This window comes from Mobula birostris, chromosome 1 (assembly GCF_030028105.1).
Source record: "Mobula birostris isolate sMobBir1 chromosome 1, sMobBir1.hap1, whole genome shotgun sequence".
Lineage (NCBI taxonomy): Eukaryota > Metazoa > Chordata > Chondrichthyes > Myliobatiformes > Myliobatidae > Mobula > Mobula birostris.
In genome coordinates this window covers 232,465,529-232,485,072 of record NC_092370.1, presented here as the reverse complement: position 1 = coordinate 232,485,072, position 19,544 = coordinate 232,465,529, and the positions used below count along the sequence as shown (strand labels likewise).

Here is a 19,544-nt window from a genome sequence, read left to right as displayed (position 1 = left end):
CAAAGAGAATAAAGGCTGAAATTTAATCATGGCAGCAACTTCTATCTCGTAGCTTGTTTAAAACCCAACAGATTGAAGCAACAGCGGGCCATTCGGCCTGTTGTTCTTGCTCTTCCATTCGCGGCTGATGTTCTTCCTCACCGGCATTTTCCTGCACGAACCCCGCATCACATGGTTGAAAGAAAAATGGAGGGTTCTGTGGGAGGGAAGGGTTAGGTTGATGTTGGAGTAGGTTAAAAGGTTGCTACAACATGCTGGGCTGAAGGATCAGTACTGTGTTGCACTCTTCTATGTTCTATCCCCTCCCCATCAGCTACCAGGCTCTATAACACTCCCTTTCTTATATGTTGCTAATATTCTGGCAGTCTTTCATTTTCCCTCTCTGCCTTGATGCAGGCACCCATCCGGCAATGTTGACATACTGTGCGTCTTGGATGTGCCGCCAAGACGCACAGTATGTCAACATTGCCGGATGGGTGCCTGCATCAAGGCAGAGAGGGAAAATGAAAGATTCTTCCAGCATTCGAGTTTTTGTTCAGCATCTTCTGAGCCTCTCTCTCGGTCATACTCATTAACTCTGCTAGCCCAACAAGATTTCCTTCCGGTCTGTCCTTAAAATGAAAAACAAGACCCTTAACAGTGTTGATGAGCAGAGAGATGTTGGGCTCCAAGTTCTTAGCTCACTGAAAGTGGCTACACAGCATGATTGGGTGTTGAAGGAAGGATGTGGTATGCTTGATGTTATTAGTCAAGGCACTGAGTTCAAAAGTTAGGAATGCAAACACGAGGAAATCTGCAGATGCTGGAAATTCAAGCAACACACACAAAATGCTGGTAGAACGCAGCAGGCCAGGCAGCATCTATAGGAAGAAGCACAGCTGACGTTTCAGGCCGAGACCCTTCGTCAGGAATCAAAAGTTAGGAAGTTATGTTGCAGCTTAATAAAACTCTAGTAAGGCTGCATCTGGAATATTGCATGCAGTTTTGGTCGTGCACCCCCCCCCCAATTATAGGAAGGATGTCGAGGCTTTGGAGAGGGTACAGGAGAAGTTTACCAGGATGTTGCTTGGATGAGAAGGCATGTGCTATGACAAGAGGTTGGACAAACTTGAGTTGTCTTCTCTGGAGCGGTGGAGGCTGAGTGGAGATCTGATAGAGGTTTATAAGGTTATGAGAGGCAGAGATAGAGTAGGTAGACAGTATCTTTTTCCAGGGTTGAGAAGTCTAATACCAGTGGGCATGGCTTTTAAGGTGAGAGAAAGTAATTTCAAAGGAGATGTCAGGGGCAAGTATTTTACATGGAGTTGTGGTTGTCTGGGATGGTGAAAGAGGCAGAAACGTTAGGGGCTTTTAAAAAATGTTTAGATAGGTGCATGAATGAGAGGAGAATGGCAGGATATGGACATGGTTCAAAGTTCAAAGTAGATTTATTATCGAAGTACATAGACTACCCTAAGATTAATTTTTGAAGGCATTCACAGTAAATTGAAAGAAACACAATGGAACCAGTGAAAAAATGCACATTACAAACAACCAATGTGCAAAAGACAACAAATTGTGCACATACAAAAAGAAAATAAATAATAATAACAACACAGAAGTAAGTATTAAATATCAAGAACGTGAGTTGCAGAGTCCTTAGAAGTGAAATGTGGAATCTGTTCAGTTTAGTGGTGATTGAAGTTATCCCCTCTGGTTCAAGAGTCTGATGGTTGAGGGCTAATTACTGTTCCTGAACCTGGTGGTGTGGGACTTGAGGTTCCTCTACTTCCTTCTTGTGGCAGCAGTGAGAAGAGAGCATGGCCTGGATGGTGGGGGTCCTTGATGATGGATTCTGCTTTCCTGTGACTCCCCCTCTTGTAACTGTGCACAATGGTGGTGAGGGCTTTACCTGTGATGGACTGGGATGTACCTACCACTTTTTGTAGTTTTTTCTATTAAAGGGCTTTGGTGTTTCTGTACCAGGCAGTGATGCAACCATTCATCTATACAAGTTTGTCAAAGAATTAGATGACATGCTGAATCTCCGCAAACTTTTAAGAAATAAGAGGGTCTGCCATGACTTCCTTATAAAGGCAGTTATGTGCTGGATCCAGGACAGATGCGGAGGAATTTAAAATTCCTGAGCCTCTGCACCTCTGATCCCCTGATGAGAACTTGCTCATGGAGCTCTGGTTTCCTCCTCATGCAGTCAATAATCAGCTCCTTGGTTTTACTGACATTGAATGAGGAGTTGTTGCCAGCTAGGTTTTCAATCTCCCTCCCATATGCTGATTTGTCACCATTCTTGATTCAGCCAGTGACAGTGGTATCATCAGCAAACTGAAATATGGCATTAGAGCTGTGCTTAGCCACACAGTCATAAGTGTAAAGTGAGTAGAACAGGGGGCCAAGCACACAGCCTTGTGGTACACCTGTGCTGATGCAGATTGTGGAGGAGATGTTGTTGCCAATCTGAACTGACTGGGGTTTGCAAGTGAGGAAATCGAAGATCCAGCTGCTCAAGACGGTATTGAGGCCAAGGTCTTGGAGCTTATTGATTAGTTCTGATGGGATGATGGTTTTGAATGCTGAGCTGTAGTCAATGAAGAGCATCCTGTTGTATGCATCTTCACTGTCCAGATGTGTAGGAAGAAGAGATCAGTTTAGTTAGCCGTTTGATTATTTTTTAATTGGTTCAGCACAACATCGTGGGCCAAAGGGCTATGTTCTATGTGTTATGAAAATCAAAAACAAAAAGTGGAAATCTAAAATCAAATCAGAAATTGCTGGAATCAGTCATGGATTAGGCAGCAACAATGAAGAAAGTTTTGGTTTTATTAACTTCAGCCAACATTCCATTGAATCAACCCTTTTATACACATCATTTGTGAACACATCACATTGGTGGAGCAGGTCCAGGAGGTGAATGGCTCGTTCTCAATCCTGTTTTACCCTGCTGTAGGATTGCAGGGAAAATTTTGGTCACAGCACTAGGAAGAACCCTTTTTAAAATGGCGCTCTGCAATCCTTATCATCCTCGGAAAGGACATCCATTTACTCTTCTGAGCAGGAAAGCAGTAGTAGTTCCTCAGGTTTCCCATTCTGCATTATGAGTAGAGAGTGGAGTCTGATTTCATATAACATAGAATAAAAGATGAGTTTTATTTGTCACATGTACATCGAAACATACAGTGAAATGGGTTGTTTTGCGTCAATGGCTGACACAGTTCGAGATGTGCTGAGGGATGGCTGAAACTCTCCATGCTTCTGACATCAGTGTAGCATGCCCATAACTTACTAACCCTAACCCATACGTGTTGGAAATGTGGGAGGAAACCCACGTGGGGAGAACATGCAAACTTCTTACAGACCGCAGTGGGAGTTAAACTTTGATCTTGCAGCGGGCATTGTGAAACATTCTGCTAAACGCTATGCTACTTTGCAGCACTGTCCTTTAGCCATAATGTCTGCACAAAACAAGATGCCAAATTAAGCTCATTTATTTTGTCTGTACATGATCCATTTCCGGCATATTTGTACATCGACCTAACAGCCTTTGAAGTACCACTGATCAGAATACTTCTTGGCCAGGACTCTGGGGAGTACTGTCTTACTGCTCTTTAAATGCTGCACTGGGAGTCTCCCAACTGGGTGAAATATTACCTAAAGTCAAATCATTGTCAGACAACCCTGTGCTTCACATGGAAATCCCCTCATTCAGTCATGTGTAGAGTATTCGACAATTACACCGTGCAATAAAATGCATTGTGAATCCTGGCGTACTTGGATTTCCTAACTGTCAGGAATGATTGATCAAGCCACGAACTTTAAGAGGAAAAGATATTGCCCCAAATCAATGTGCTGGCATATTCTTCCATAACCTTTATGGCAACAATTCATTACTGTGGCCTTAACAGCAACATCTGCTTGTGCGATGTGATGCACAGTTAATGACTGAAATGAAATAAATATGAATGGTATTGGTTGACATCAAAGGTAGTTGTGAAATAATAGTTGCCATGGAATCAAAGCATCTTTATCTGGATCCATTAGGTGTCAAAATTCTGTTAAAGTAACTGGTACCATCATTGCAAACAATAATAAATAATTACAGTTAGCCACCAGTTTGTTGTAAACACAGACAGCTCCATCTTGGGCGTCAGCCTCCCCAGCATCAAGGACTTCTTCAAAAGGCCAATGCCTCAAAAAGGCGGCATCCATCATTGCTCACCCCATCACGCAGGACGTGCCTTCTTCTCATTACTACCATCAGGGAGGAGGTACGGGAGCCTGAAGACACACGCCCAACGTTTTAGGAACAGCTTCCCCCCCCTGCCATCAGATTTCTGGATGGACAATAAACCAAACCTTGAGCACTACCTCACTATTTTTTTGCTCTCTTTTTGCACTATTTATCTAACTATGCATATTAAGTTCATGTATTACTATAATTTACAGTTTCTTATGTATTGCATTGTACTGCTGCCACAAAACAACAATTTTCCTGACACATGCCAGCGATATTAAACCTGATTCTGATTCTGATTTAGTTTGTTGGAATTATACCTCAGGAGCCTGAAGAGATTTTATTTATTACCTAAAACATTCGAAAACTTTTACAAATGTACCATGGAGAGCATTCTGACTGGCTGCGTCATTGTCTGGGATGGGGTGGGCGGGTGCTACTGCACTGGATTGAAGTTGCAGAAAGTCGTGTAAAATTAATCAGCTCCACGTGGAGACTAGCCTCCATAGTAACCAAGTCATCTTCGAGGAGCGGTGCCTCGGGAAGCCTGCGTCCAGCATTGAGGACCCCATCACCCAGGACATGCCCTCTTCTCATTGTTACCATCAGGAGGGAGGTACAGAAACCTGAAGGCACACACTCAGCGATTCAGGAACAGCTTCTTCCTCTCTGCCGTCTGATTCCTAAATGGACATTGAACCCATGAAGACCACCTCACTACTTTTTTTATTTATTTCTGTTTTGCACTACTGATTTTAACTATTTAATGTACATATACATACTTACTGGGTAATTCAGTTTTTTCTATATTTATCATGCATTGCATTGTACTGCTGCCGCAAAGTTAACACATTTCACGACATATGCCAGTGAAGTTAAACCCGATTCTGATTCTGATTCAAATTTGATTGCTCCATGTTTTTATCCCTGATACCATACTTGGTTCAGTATTGTTTACCTTCAGTCATTTCAGATTTATTAATCATATATACATTGAAACACACTGTGTAATATGTTGTTTGTGTTAAGTATCAACACACCCAAGGATGTGCTGGGGGCAGCCCGCAAGTGTCGTCATACATTCTGGCAGCTGGGCTTAAGGGCTTAGCTCTTTGAGGCTTCAGCGAAGAGAGTTTTCACTCAGAGCAAAGGAAAGAAAAGCTCAAGTTTTTTCTTTCTCTTCTGTATATCTGCCTGGGTAGGACCGTAGAGATGTCAGGCAGGATAGTGTGATGCTGCTCTTGCAGGATGTGGGAAGGTAGAGAGACCTCCGGTATCCTTGACCGCTACGACTGTGAGGAGTGCATCTAGCTACATCTTCTAACAAACTGCGTTATGGAGATGGAGCTGGAACTGGATGAAATCCAGATCATTCAGGAGGCTGAGGGGGTGATAGATAGAACATATAGAGAGGTAGTTACACCCAAGATGTAGGACCCAGGAAACTAGGTGACAGTCAGGAAGGGGAAAGGGATTAAGCAGCCGGTGCAGAGTACCCCTGTGGCCATCCCCCTCAACAACAGGTATATCACTTTGGATACTGTTGGGGGGATGGCCTAACAGAGGAAAGCCACAGTGGTTGTGTCTCTGGCACTGAGTCTGCCTCTGTGACTCAGAAGGGAAGGGGGACGAAGAGGCACGTTGTGTTGCTAGGGGATTTGTTTTTTGGCAAACAGACAGGAAGCTCTGTGGGCCAGAATGAGATTCCCGGATGGTATGTTGCCTCCCAGATGCCAAGATCCGGGATATCTCTGATCAAATCCTCAGCATTCTGAAGTGGGAGGGTGAACAACCAGAAGTTGTGGTCGATGTAGGTACCAATGTGGGTGCTAAGTTAAACGGCAGGACTTCCAGGGTTCTCAGGATTGCTACCTGTGCCACCTACTAGTGAGGCCAGAACTAGAAGGTGTGGTATAGGAGGGAGGGCATAAGACTTTTGGATCTTCCAGAGAAGGTGGTACTTGTATAGAATGGATGGTTTACACCTAAATTGGAGAGGGGGCTGAGATTCTAGCAGGAAGGTTTGTTAATACTGCACAGTGGGGGTTAAATAAGAGTTGCAGGGGGATGGGAACCAGAGTGCCAGAACAGTTAATGGAGAGGTGTGGAGGCAGATGTAGGTAAGACCTCAGACGAAGTCAGGAATCAAAAGGTTGAGCATGATGTGACAAAATTGAAATCAGTGAATCCCGGACTGAAGGTGCTGTATCTAAATGTGTGCAGTATATGGAATAAGGTAGAAGAACTTGCAGCACAGTTGCAGATTGGCAGGTATGATGTTGTAGGCATCACTGAGTCATGGCTGAAAGATTGTAGCTGGGAGCTTAATGTCCAAGGATACACATTGTAACGTAAGGATTGGCAGGAAGGCAGAGGGGGTGGCTTTGCTCTTTTTGTAAAAAATCAGATCATTAGAAAGAGGTGACATAGGGTCAGAAGGGTTGAATCATTATGGATGGAGTTAAGGAACTAGGAGAGTAAAAAAAAATGCTGATGGGAGTTGTATGGAGACCCCCTAGCAATCATAAGGATTTGTTATTTAGGAAACAGACAAATTACAAATTACAACAGGAGATAGAAAATGCATGATGTGAAGGGCAATATTACAATAGTTATGGGGACTTCAATATGCAGGTAGATTGGGAAAATCAGGCTGGAGCTGGATTACAGGAGAGGGAATTTCTGGAGTGTCTATGAACTAGCTTTTTAGAGCGGCTTGTGGTTGAGCCCACTCAAGGATCAGCTAAGTTGGGTGTTGTGCCAGAATTGATTAGAGAGCTGAAGGTAAAAGAACCCAAAGAGGAAAGTAAAATTCACCCAGAAACTTGAGAAGGAGAAGCTAAAGTCATATGTATCAGTATTACAGTAAAGTAAAGGGAATTACAGAGCCATGAGAGAGGAGATGGCCAGAATTGATTGGAAAAGAACACTGGCAGGGATGACAGCAGAGCAGCAATGGCTAGAATTTCTGGAAGCAATTCGGAAGGATATATACACCCCAAAGAGGAAGAAGTATTCGAAAGGAAAGATGACACAACTGTGACTAGCAAGGGAAGTCACAGCCAACATAAAAGCCAAAGGGAGGGCATATAATAGAGCAAAAATTAGTGGGAAGCTTAAGGATTGGGAAGCTTTTAAAACCCAACAGAAGGCAACTAAAAAAGTTATTAAGAAGGTAAAGATGGAATATGAAAGTAAGCTAGTCAATAATATTAAAGAGGATACCAAAAGCTTCTTCAAATACATAAAATGTAAAAGAGAAACAAGTGTGGATATTTTACTGCTGGAAAACGATGCTGGAGAGGTAGTAATCGGGGACAAGGAAATGGCGGACAAACTGAATGAGTGTTTTGCATCAGTCTTCGCTGTGGAAGACACTAGCAATATGGTGGAAGTTCCAGGTGTCAGGGGGAATGAAGTGTGTGAAGTTACCATTACTAGACAGAAGGCTCTTGGGAAACTGAAAAGTCTGAAGGTAGATAAGTCACCTGGACCAGATAGTGTACACGTAAGAGTACCGAAAGGGATAGCTGAAGAGACTATGGAGCCATTAGTAATGATCATTCAAGAATCTCTAGATCCTGGAATGGTTCTGGAAGACTGGAAATTGCAAATGTCACTCCACTCTTCAAGAAGGGAGAGAAGAAGAAGAAGAAAGGAAACTTTTCAGCCATTTCAGCCCTGGGAAAAAGACTCTGACTATCCATACGATCAATGCTTCACATCATCTTATACACCTCTATCAGGTCACCTCTCATCCTCTTTCACTCCAAGGAGAAAAGGCCAAATTCACTCAACCTATTCTCATAAAGCATGTTCCCAATCTAAACAACATTCTTGTCAATCTCCTCTGCACTCTCTCTATAGTATCCACATCCTTCCTCTAGTGAGGTGACCAGAACTGAACACAGTACTCCAAGTGGTATCCAACTAAAGTCTTTATAGCTGTAGCATTACCTAACGGCTCTTGAATTCAATCCCATGGATGATGAAGGCCAACACACCATACACCTTCTTAACAACACTGTCAATCTGCACAGCAGCTTTGAGTGTCCTATGGACATTGATCCTAAGATCTCACTGATCCTGTGCACTGCCAAGAGTATTTGATGGCTCTGGGCCTGTATTCACTAGAATTCAGAAGAATGAGGGGTAATCTAATTGAAAGGCCTTGATAGAGTGGACGTGGAGAGGATGTTTCTTGTGTGAGAGAGTTTAGAGGACACAGCCTCAGAACAGAGGGATGTCCTTTTAGAGTGGAGATGAGGAAGAATTTCTTTAGCTCGAGAGTGGTGAACCTGTGGAATTCTTTGCCACAGGGAGCTGTGGAAGCCAAGTCTTCATATATATTTAAGGCAGAAGTTGATAGATTCTTGATTGGTCAGGGCATGAAGGGATACGGGGAGAAAGCAGGAGATTGGGGCTGAGAGAAAAATTCTATCAGCCATGATGAAATGGCAGAGCAGACTTGATGCGCTAGTGACCTATTTCTGCTCTTATATCTTATGGTCTTTTGGTGTTATTCCGGCACTGACATTGCATGCCCACCATGTTCAGAGATGACAGGAAGCAACAACAACAACAACAGAACAAAACAAGTCAATAACAACAAAACAAGCCCCTTTTCCACCTTCCCACCCTCTCACCCACTCACACATAGACAGGCCCTCAACCCCAGCACCTCCTGCCAAGGGCTTCCAGTGCTTGCCTCTCAGTGTCACAGTCATCCTGCCTCAAATGTCCACCCTAGGTGATTTGACTTAGTTCAAAGCACTGACAATGTCCTAAGCCAAGTTGTTCTGGCAGAAAGATTAATGCAATAAGAGTCCTTCTTTGGCAGGTAACTAAGAAGCTCGGTGAAGGCAGACGGTGGTAGACATTGCAAGGATGTTATACAGCCTTTTCCTCGCAGGTGCCAGGGTCAGTGATGTCTCAGATTGGGTCCACAGACTTCTAAAGGGGGAGGTGAGTGGCCAGAAGTCTACTTGTTGGCACCAATGGCATTGGGAGGGGAAAAGGGAGGAGGTCCTGAAGAGGGAGTTTAGGGACTTAGACAGCAAGCTGAAAAGCAGGACCTCTAGGGTAGAAATCTGTGGATTGCAGAGGGAGTGGGTTCAGATTTCTGGATCTCCTTTGGGGAAGGTACGACCTGCACAAAAGAGACATGTTACGTCTGAACCCGAGGAGGACCAGGAGCCATGCGGGCAGGTTTTCTAGAGCTGCTGGGGAGTGTTTAAACTAATTTGACGGATGGGAACCGAAGTGACAGGGCTGAGAATGGGACAGTAGCTACACAAGCAGATGTAGTGTGTAGTGAGACTGTCAGGAAGGATAAGCAGGTGATTGGGCAAAATTGCAGTTATTGGGATGAGTTGAAGTGTATCGGTGACAAAATCAAAAAAGGGTGACGGATAATGGACTGAAGATTTTACATTAGAATGCACACATTATATGGAATAAGGTAGATGATCTTGTAGCACAGTTAAGAGACTGGTACGTATGACATTGTGGGAATCACTCCTATCAGATCAGAATCAGAATCAGCCAGGTTTGGTCCATCGAGTCTGCTCGCCAATTCATCATGGCTGATCCAATTTTCCTCTCAGCCCCAATCTCCTGCCTTCCCCTCTCCCCCACCCTGTATGCCGGCATATGTCATTAAATTTGTTGTCTTTGCAGCAGCAATGCAATACATAATAATAGAAGGAAAACATGAATTACAGTATAAATATAGAAACATACAAAGTTGTGCCGAACATGTCTCTACCTTAGAAATTACTAGGTTTACCCATAGCCCTCTATTTTTCTAAGCTCCATGTACCTATCCAAAAGTCTCTTAAAAGACCCTATCGTATCAGCATATATATAAAATAGTTAATTAAGTAGTGCAAAAATAGAAATAAAAAGTAGTTGAGGGGTTCAAAGTTCATTCAGAAATCAGATGGCAAAGGGGAAGAAGCTGCTCCTGAATGGTTGGGTGTGTGCCTTCAGGCTCCTGTACCTCCTTGCTAATGGTCACAATGAGAACAAGCCTTGACCGGAGTGAAGGGGCTCCTTAATGATGGATGTTGCCATTTTGAGGCATCATTCCTTAAAGATGTCCTGGATACTATGGAGGCTAGTATGAGGATACTCGATTGGCCAGTGATGGAGCTGACTACACCTATAACTCTGCAGCTTACTTCGATCCTGTGCAGTAGGCACCCACGCCGCATACTAGACAGCGTTGTGCCTTCTTTGTAGCTGCATCAATATGTTGGGTCGAGGATAGATCCTCAGAGATAATGATATCCAGGAACTTGAAATTTTTCACCCCTTCCACTTCTGATCCCCCTATGAGGATTGGCATGCGTCCCCCTGTCTTAATCTTTCTGAAGTTCCCAATCAGTTCTTTGGTCTTGCTGATGTTGAGTGAAAGGTTGTTGCTGTGACATCCTTCAGCTAGTTGATAGATCTCATTCCTGTATGCCCTCTCGTCATCATCTGAAATTCTGCCAGTAATAGTTGTATCACCAGCAAATTTATAGATGCCATTTGAGCTGTGCCTAGCTACATGGGTGTAGACAGGTGAACGAGGCATGCTTTATGACCTTTTGACTCCAAGAGGAAAAGACAAACTGCTCAAAAAACTCAGCATGTCAGGCAGCATCTGCAGAAGCAAACGTATGGTCAGTTTTTTGGCTGAGGCCTAGGATTAGGACCAGCCATCCCTCTTCCTCCACAGATGCTGCCTGACCTACTGAGAATATATTGACTAGATGCATCATGGCATGGTGTGGAAACACTAAGGCCCTTGAATGGAAAATCCTACAGAAAGTAGTGGACACAGCCTAGTCCATCACAGATAAACCCACCCACTACTGAACACATCTCCATGAAATGCTGTTTCAGAAAAGCAGCATCTATCATCAGGGACCCCCACCACCTTGGACATGCTCTCTTCATGCTGCTGCCATCAGGAAGAAGGTACAGGAGCCCCAGGACTCGCATCACCAGCTTCAGGAACAGTTACTACCCCTCAACCATCAGGCTCTTGAACCAAAGGAAGGCGATAGGTGGATGAGATAAAGTGTTGAAGAAGGAATGTGATGGGAGAGGTTGGAGGACAATGGAAGAAAGGGCAGGAGAAGGGGCTTCAGAGGGAGATGAGAGGCAGGTGAGGAGAAGAGAAGGAGTAAGAGGTGAGCTAGAATGGGGAAAGGAAAAAGAGAGAGGGGAGGGGTTAGAGAAATTGATATGCAAATAATTTTGTAGCATTCTCTCAGGAGAAGGGAATTGACCATTTAAGAATGGAGTAAAGAAGGTGCTTAAATGCAGAGTGCTTATAGTGGGACAAAGAACTGTAGTAAAAACCAACATTGGATCAGTGTGTTTAGAAGCCAGTCTCAGATTACCTCACACAATTCAATCCAACTCATTTCTATCATGTCTAGAATTCATTCTTTGTGCTGCATTTTGTCAGCATATCATGTAAATCAATAAATACTTTTGAAAATGCAATACAAGCACTCTCTGCTAAACATTGTTAAACATTAGTCCTTGGAGGCTGAATTAACTGATCTTATTTTCCTTTACCACAAACAATTTTGTATAATTTTGTAGACATACTTTGTGAAAGATTAAAGAAAAGATTAGCTTTATTTGTCACATGAAATTCGAAACATACAGCGAAGAATGTTTTTTCCATCAAGTCTTCTCAGTGAGGATTGTGCTGGGCAGCCCACTAGTGTCGCCATGCTTCCTGCACCAACACAGCATGCCACAGTTTACTAACCCTAACCTGAACATTTTTGGAATGTGGGAGGAGATTGAAGCACCCGGAAGAAAGCCACGCAGTTATGGGGAGAACGTACAAACTCATTCCAGGCAGTACTGGGAAACAGATCCTGATCTTACAGCCAGTGCTGTACAGAATTGCGCTAATCACTAACCTTTCTTCTGATTGGAATATTTGCTCCAGCATAGAATCTGCACAAACAGTGAAATATGGAATAATGCCGTAGATTGCAGTTTGATTCCTGGGATGAAAGGGGAGGAGATATTGCGGTGAATGGGACCATACTCGCTGGCACTTAGAGGAATGACATGGTATCTTACTGTAACTGGCAAAGTTCTCAGAGGGACTGTCATGTTATTTGGCTAGAGAGTTGGGAACTAGGAGGCATTTTCTCATAGAACCATAGAAACTACAGCACAGAAACAGGCCCTTTGGCCCTTCTTGGCTGTGCCGAACCATTTTCTGCCTAGTCCCACTGACCTGCGCACGGACCATATCCCTCCATACACCTCCCATCCATGTACCTGTCCAATTTATTCTTAAATGTTAAAAAAGAACCCGCATTTACCACCTCGTCTGGCAGCTCATTCCATACTCCCACCACTCTCTGTGTGAAGAAGCCCCCCCCAATGTTCCCTTTAAACTTTTCCCCCCTCACCCTTAACCCATGTCCTCTGGTTTTTTTCTCCCCTTGCCTCAGTGGAAAAAGCCTGCTTGCATTCACTCTATCTATACCCATCATAATTTTATACACCTCTATCAAATCTCCCCTCATTCTTCTACGCTCCAGGGAATAAAGTCCTAACCTATTCAACCTTTCTCTGTAACTGAGTTTCTCAAGTCCCGGCAACATCCTTGTAAACCTTCTCTGCACTCTTTCAACCTTATTTATATCCTTCCTGTAATTTGGTGACCAAAACTGAACACAATACTCCAGATCCGGTCTCACCAATGCCTTATACAACCTCATCATAACATTCCAGCTCTTATACTCAATACTTCGATTAATAAAGGCTAATGTACCAAAAGCTCTCTTTACGACCCTATCTACCTGTGATGCCACTTTTAGGGAATTTTGTATCTGTATTCCCAGATCCCTCTGTTCCACTGCACTCCTCAGTGCCTTACCATTAACCCTGTATGTTCTACGTTGGTTTGTCCTTCCAACGTGCAATACCTCACACTTGTCAGTATTATACTCCATCTGCCGTTTTTCAGCCCATTTTTCCAGCTGGTCCAAGTCCCTCTGCAGGCTCTGAAAACCTTCCTCACTGTCTACTACACCTCCAATCTTTGTATCATCAGCAAACTTGGTGAGGGACTTCAAGAATAAGTGGTTTTGATATTGGCTTACTATTGTCATTTGTACCAAGATACCGTAAAAAAAATTTGTTTGCATGTCATCCAGGCAGATCATGCCAAGCAAAAGTACCTTGAGATAGCGTCAATCCATTCTCCTACCAGCCTTCTTCTTCTTTCACCTCAGGAGAGGAACCTTGGAAGAAGATTGGAATAGGGCTGGAACCTTGATCGTTTATTCTTAAAATTCTTCTCATGTACAACTAATGACCAGAAGACGTTCTCCCAGCAACACCAGAATGAATATAGATCATAGAACAGTACAGCATAGGACCATTGGTCTGCAATGTTGTGCTGCTACTTCACCCTATGGTTTGTCTCCCACATAACCCTCCATTTTTCTTTCATTCCTGAACCTGTTTGAGAGTCTCTTAAATAGACCTAATGTACCTTTCTCTATCACCACCTCAGGCAGCATGTTCCACATACCCACCACTTTCTGTGTAAAATGTTCAATGTGCAAAGTACCTTAAGAATATCTTTATTGTCATTGTTGTGGAGCAATGAAACACAGTTTAGCAGCTCAACGTTTTGCAGCACGACAAGAATATATACATAAGATAAACTCTAAAACCTCAGGAATGCAGTTCAAAATTAATAATATATGGATGGGGGAGGGGTAGGACTATTGCACACCTGCCATTCCTGGAAGTGTGATGCATTTAGCTGCCGCCGTCTTAGGAGGGGGGCAGGAGAAGGGAAGGGGGTGTTATACATTTCACTGCTTGTGGGTAGAAGCTGTTAAGGAGTCTCTTTGTTTTCGTCCTTAATACTCTGTATCTCTTCCCAGAAGGTAGACGGGAAAACAGGTGATGTCCAGGATGAGTGGGATCCTTTGAAATACAAGTAGCCGTCTTTTGAAGTCTGCCAGTATAAATGTCTCTGAGGGAGGGTAATGTTGTGCCAATAACCCACTCTGCTACCCTCAGCACCCGCTGCAAGTCCTTCCTGTTCTGTTCTGTGCAGCTGGCAAACCACACTGCACAGTGATACGTCAGGAGGCTCTCTATAGTTCTCCCATAGAAGTTGATCAGCAGGTGATGAGGGAGGAGAGCGTGCTTTAGCTTCCTTAGGAAGTAGAGCCTCTGTTGGGCCTTCCCCACCTGATAAGAGATATGGGCAGTTGATAATCATTAAAGTATTTATAAATTATACAGCCTTAAGATTCATCTCCTTACAGGCAGCCACAAAACAAAGAAATACAAAAGACCTCATTAAAAAAAAATTAAGAAATACCCAATGTGCAGAGTGAGAGAAAAAACACTGAATCATGCAAACAATAACGATAAAAGCAAGCGATAGCATTCGGAACTAAAGTGAATCCATAGACATGAAGCCCGGAGCAGTCAGAGCAGGCCCATAGCCTTGGCCTCAGTTCATTCCCCTTACCTTTGACCATTCCCCCTATATTTTGCTCCAAACACTTTAAAGTCATGTCCCCTCATATTAGCCATTTCCATCCTGGGTAAAAGAGCACTGGCTGTCCTTTCTATCAATGTCTCTTATCATTTTGTACACTTCCATTAAGTCAGCTCTCATCCTCCTTCACTCCAAAGAGAAAAGCCTAAGCATACTTAACCTATTCTCCTAAGACATGCTCTCAATTTCTAGAACATAATGTGGCCATGAAAGGTGAAGATGACTGATGTCATCAGGGGTATTGGATAAATTGTAGAGGTTTGCCACAAGGCCCCAGGATATTGTAGAGTGCCCAAGCTTGGTTCTGGTTATAATGCAGCCCATCGTTTACAGATCCTGGTCCAAGGTGTGTCCTGGCTGTTTCCCGACTTCAGCTTCGCCTGGCTGGTCGATGAAACCAAGAAGAATATGCCACTGGAGCTTGACTTCCTGAAAGAAGGACGCAACACCGAGAAGATGGCGAGGATGCTCAAACACTTCCACTTTCTTAAGGTAAAAATGTTAGAGCTCTTTGGGCCAAAAATGTTACTCCCTCAACACTAAAGCTAGTGGTATTAATTTGGAAATACCTTCATCATCAACAAAGGTTTAATATGTATAAAAGACATATTACACATACACGTTTGGCAGTCTTTGCTTGTGTGTAGTGTTCATTGATTCTATTGTATGTCTGTGTTCTACTCTGAATGCCTGCAAGAAAATGAACCTCAGGGTTGTATATTGTGACATGTATGTACTTTGATAAAAAAATTTACTTTGAACTTTGAACTTCAAACCCCACACTGCAGTCTTTGGCCTTTGGTTCTTTATTCTTAAAGGGTTAATGCAGAAAAAAAGATTGTTTGTAAATCTGCAGAAATCTTTCTCACTACACTACATACTGGCTGTGGAGAAAATGCCATGGGATGGTGTTACTTCATTCAGAGTAAAACCTTTCTTTGACATATTAATTTAAATCTTGTAAAATAGTCCCAATCTATCCCTAGAGGACTCCTCTGTCCCTGTGGATTACTGAATAAATTAGGTATCTTTATAGTTAAAATGATGCTATTTAAACTGGAGTCCATGGGAGTGTTGTCCAACAGAACTGGAGGAGTTGTCAGGACTGATTTTTCATATGAAACCCCCTTTTGTGGTGTGTCTCCAGAACGAGCTTGTTAGCCCCTTGCTAACAGCCACTGGACATCAGCGCCAAGAAATCCACCTTTCTCTGGCTTCATACGTCTAGGGTATATACGACACCAGCCCCGCAATATCCGTGAGTTTGGGGTGCCTTGTTCACCCAAGCCCCAGTTTGTGCGAAAGCTGTGTAATTTACTGCCCTGTTACAGTCCGTTGCCAGAAATAACAGATCGCACACTCCATACAATTATAAGGAAGTATATTCTTGAATGTTAACTTAACTGAAAGGGTTGGTAAAGAAAAGAAAGAAAAAAACAAAAAGGGTCCATTATAATGAAACAGTCAAATGTGCATTAAATGTGCAGTCAAATGTCCCACCAGATCTAATCCTACAACCAGCTCTCTCCAGTGTCTTCTCTCTTCATCTCCCACCGAGCAAAGACCAAGACCAATTTTTGTGCCCTTCATGAAACCTCCTCCTGCCTCCCCAACCCCCAAGCATTCTCTAGAGCATTCTCCCAGTTCCATTACCCTAATTGGATGACACACATTCCTAAGCATCCCTTATCTTCACCGAAAACTCAAACAAGCTGAAAGCAGAACAGAGTCCTCTTATTGAACTGCTAAAATGAAATACCTACAGCATAGCAGTAAAATTGTGAACCAGGCCATTGCACACATGGAGGGTTTTCATCTTGGGGGTGTTTCAGTCTTTGCTATGCAGATACTGGAGCCTGGAGCTGCAGCCAATCTGCCGGATGAACTTGGGTGAAGCAGCATGTGTGGGAGGAAAGGAACTGTCGGCACTTTCGTTCAAAACCCTGCATCGGGATTTCCTTGCATCACTTGCATCAGTCCTGATGCAGCGTCTCAATCCAAAATGTCAACAGTTCCTTTCTAGCCACAGAAGATACTTCACCTGAGTTGTTCCAGCAGATTGTGTGTTGCTTTGTCTCAGAACATAGGACAGGGAACATTTCAGCACTGTACAAGCTCTTCAGCCCGCCATGTTATGTGGACTTTTTAACCGATCTAACCCTTCCCTCACACACAGCCCTCTATTTCAAAATCGATCTAACCCTTCCCTCACACACAGCCCTCTATTTTTCTTTCCTCCTATGTGCCTATCTATGTTTCTCTTAAATGTTCCTAATATTTCTATCTCTACCACCACCCCTGGCAGGGCAACCCACGCACCCACTACTCTCTGTGTTAAAATCCTACCTCATACATTTTCCCCCATATTTTCCTCCAATCACATTAAATTTTGCCCTTTCATATTCACCATTTCTGCCCTGGCAAAAGTCTCTGGCAATCCAATTGATTTCTGCCTGTGATGATCTTGTATGCCTAATATTTGCACGATTAAAGTCAGAAGCCAAGATTTCAGTTAGTACCTATGATAGTGGTCTTTATTTTGTCCCGTGGTTCCAGGAGAGATGAATTAACACAGATCTGCCTTGTGTCTTCATCCTGAAGGTGCCTAAAATTCACTGGGAGCTGTCAACCAGTCGTGTTCTGGCCATGGAGTTTATGGAAGGAGGTCAAGTCAATGACAGAGAGTTCATGAAGGAAAATGACATCAACGTGAATGAGGTGAGGACCGGCTGGCTCTTGCTCATTGAGGAAGGAGTGTCGGCCTTCAATCTGATGGAGCTGGTGGGAATTATTATCCCATCAATTTTGAATATAGTTACTGGCCTCCCCTCAATTCATATGCAACTGGGTGACCGTCGGATCTTATTCAGTATAAAAGTGTACTTAGGCATCCATCCGGGTAATGCTAGAATAGTTGTCTGTGCCTTTAAGGGGAGACGGTGATGTCATTACGCAAGCGCGGGATAGTGGGCAGACCATTTTGCTTTCTGCTGAAGATGTGGTAGGGCATTGGAATTGGGTTCCTCCCAGACTGTGCTGGGCATGGTGAGGAAAGGTTTCCACCAGTGAAGGAATCGACGCTGGGTGGCGTGGTTTATACAAAGTTCCTCACCATCCAAGATTGCCACTACCGTATTAGTTCTGGTATTTTTATACTGCATATGCAATTCTGTCCATACACAAGGGTGTGGAGCGAAAGTTAAACTGAGATTGTAACAGCTTGTAAATTCGTTCGTTCTGTTTCGCGACCCTCTTCTGGCTCTTAAACATCTACAACATTTAAAGGAATTGAAACCCGAAAGAGTCTTTGTTGTCCTGAGCGTGTACTTTCCCCCAGGCTACACATATTCAGATACTCATTCAGAGGTTGAAGCATTTATTGTCCAACTCGAACTACCCTTGGCATGCTAAGCTGTTTCATGAGGCAATCAGCCAGTTAAAGTTCATAAAAATATGAAGTTTCTTTTTCCAATGAGCACTTATGAACTTGATTTTATGACTGTATGAAGTTTCATAGTTTTATGACTGTCTGAAATTCATGGTTTTATTATTCGTACCAGTTTTTATTTCAAAACTCCAAGTTTGCATACTTAATTAACTGTATTTAAAGTACCTGCATGTCTCCAGATCATTTGTCCTGGTCTCAAATAATCAGTCTGGCATAGGAGAGGGTCCAGAGGAGGTTCACGAAAACGATACCAGGAATGAAAGGGTTAATTAAAGAAGCATTCGATGACCCTGGGCCTGTACTTGCTGGAGTTTAGAAGAACCACAGGGGGGTAGATTTAATTGAAACCTATTGAATATTGAAAGGGGCAAGATGCCAGAATAAAAAGATAGGGGGAGGGGATTAAAGCTAGCTGGAAGGTGATAGGTGAAGCCAGGTGGGCCTAAAAGGTCAAGGGCTGGAGAGGAAAGATCCTGATAGGAGTGGTCGTGGAGAGGATGTTTCATATGCTGAGTGCACCTAGGACCAGAGGGCACAGCTTCAGAATACAATGACATCTGTTTATAACAGAGATGAGGAGGAATTTTATTTAGCCAGAGGGTGGTGAATCTGTGGAATTCATTGCCACAGAAGACTAGGGAGGCCATGTCATTGGGTATATGTAAAGTGGAGGTTGATAAGTTCTTGATTATTAAGGGTGTCCAAGGTTATGGGGAGAAAACAGGAAAAAGGGATTGAGATGGATAATAAATCAGCCAAGATGGAATGGTGGAGCAGATTTGATGGGCTTAATGGCCTAATTCTGCTCCTATATCTTATGGTCTTATGGTTACTGGTTTGCCAATATAACCAGTATCCTTTATGCAAATAATTGTGATATAGGGTACATAGTGCACATTTAGTAGCGGGCACTCTACTTGTCCCATGATATCTCTTGCTATTACACAGGTGAACATAAATGAGATTGAGTGATTCTGGGAGGAAGAGGTGTGCATTGGAAGTGTGGGGAGGCGTTTGGACATTGTGGCTAATGTATGAAGGGCTGGGATCCACCAGGTGTCTGGTCAGTGCCTGGTTCCTTGCAAGAAGCTGCAGGAGTCCTTTTGTGCAGTTTGTCTTTAGTGCATTTTTATAGCAACTTTAATAAAGTAAAGTGTCCCAGAGCCCTCGGTGACATCTTCACCCTTCAAGGTTTTCCAGGGAAGAAATATCATGGCCCCTTTTAAATCAGTGCCCTCTAATCTTAAACCTATATCTTCCAGTTTTAAACTCCTCCACTCTGGGAACTCCATCATGAGCCTATCTGCGGGGTT

The 19,544-nt window shown here is 43.3% G+C and overlaps 1 protein-coding gene across 6 annotated transcripts in view; it reads left to right on the top strand.

Moving 5' to 3' along the window:
- Nucleotides 1-19,544, top strand: part of adck1 (aarF domain containing kinase 1) — a 765,048-nt gene that overhangs the window by 387,989 nt on the left and 357,515 nt on the right. For all 6 annotated transcript variants that reach the window (XM_072273241.1, XM_072273237.1, XM_072273238.1 and 3 more), the window contains 2 exons: nt 15,117-15,275; nt 17,385-17,501. In XM_072273241.1, the coding sequence (XP_072129342.1) occupies nt 15,117-15,275; nt 17,385-17,501 (276 nt within the window). The remainder of the gene's footprint in view (nt 1-15,116; nt 15,276-17,384; nt 17,502-19,544) is intronic.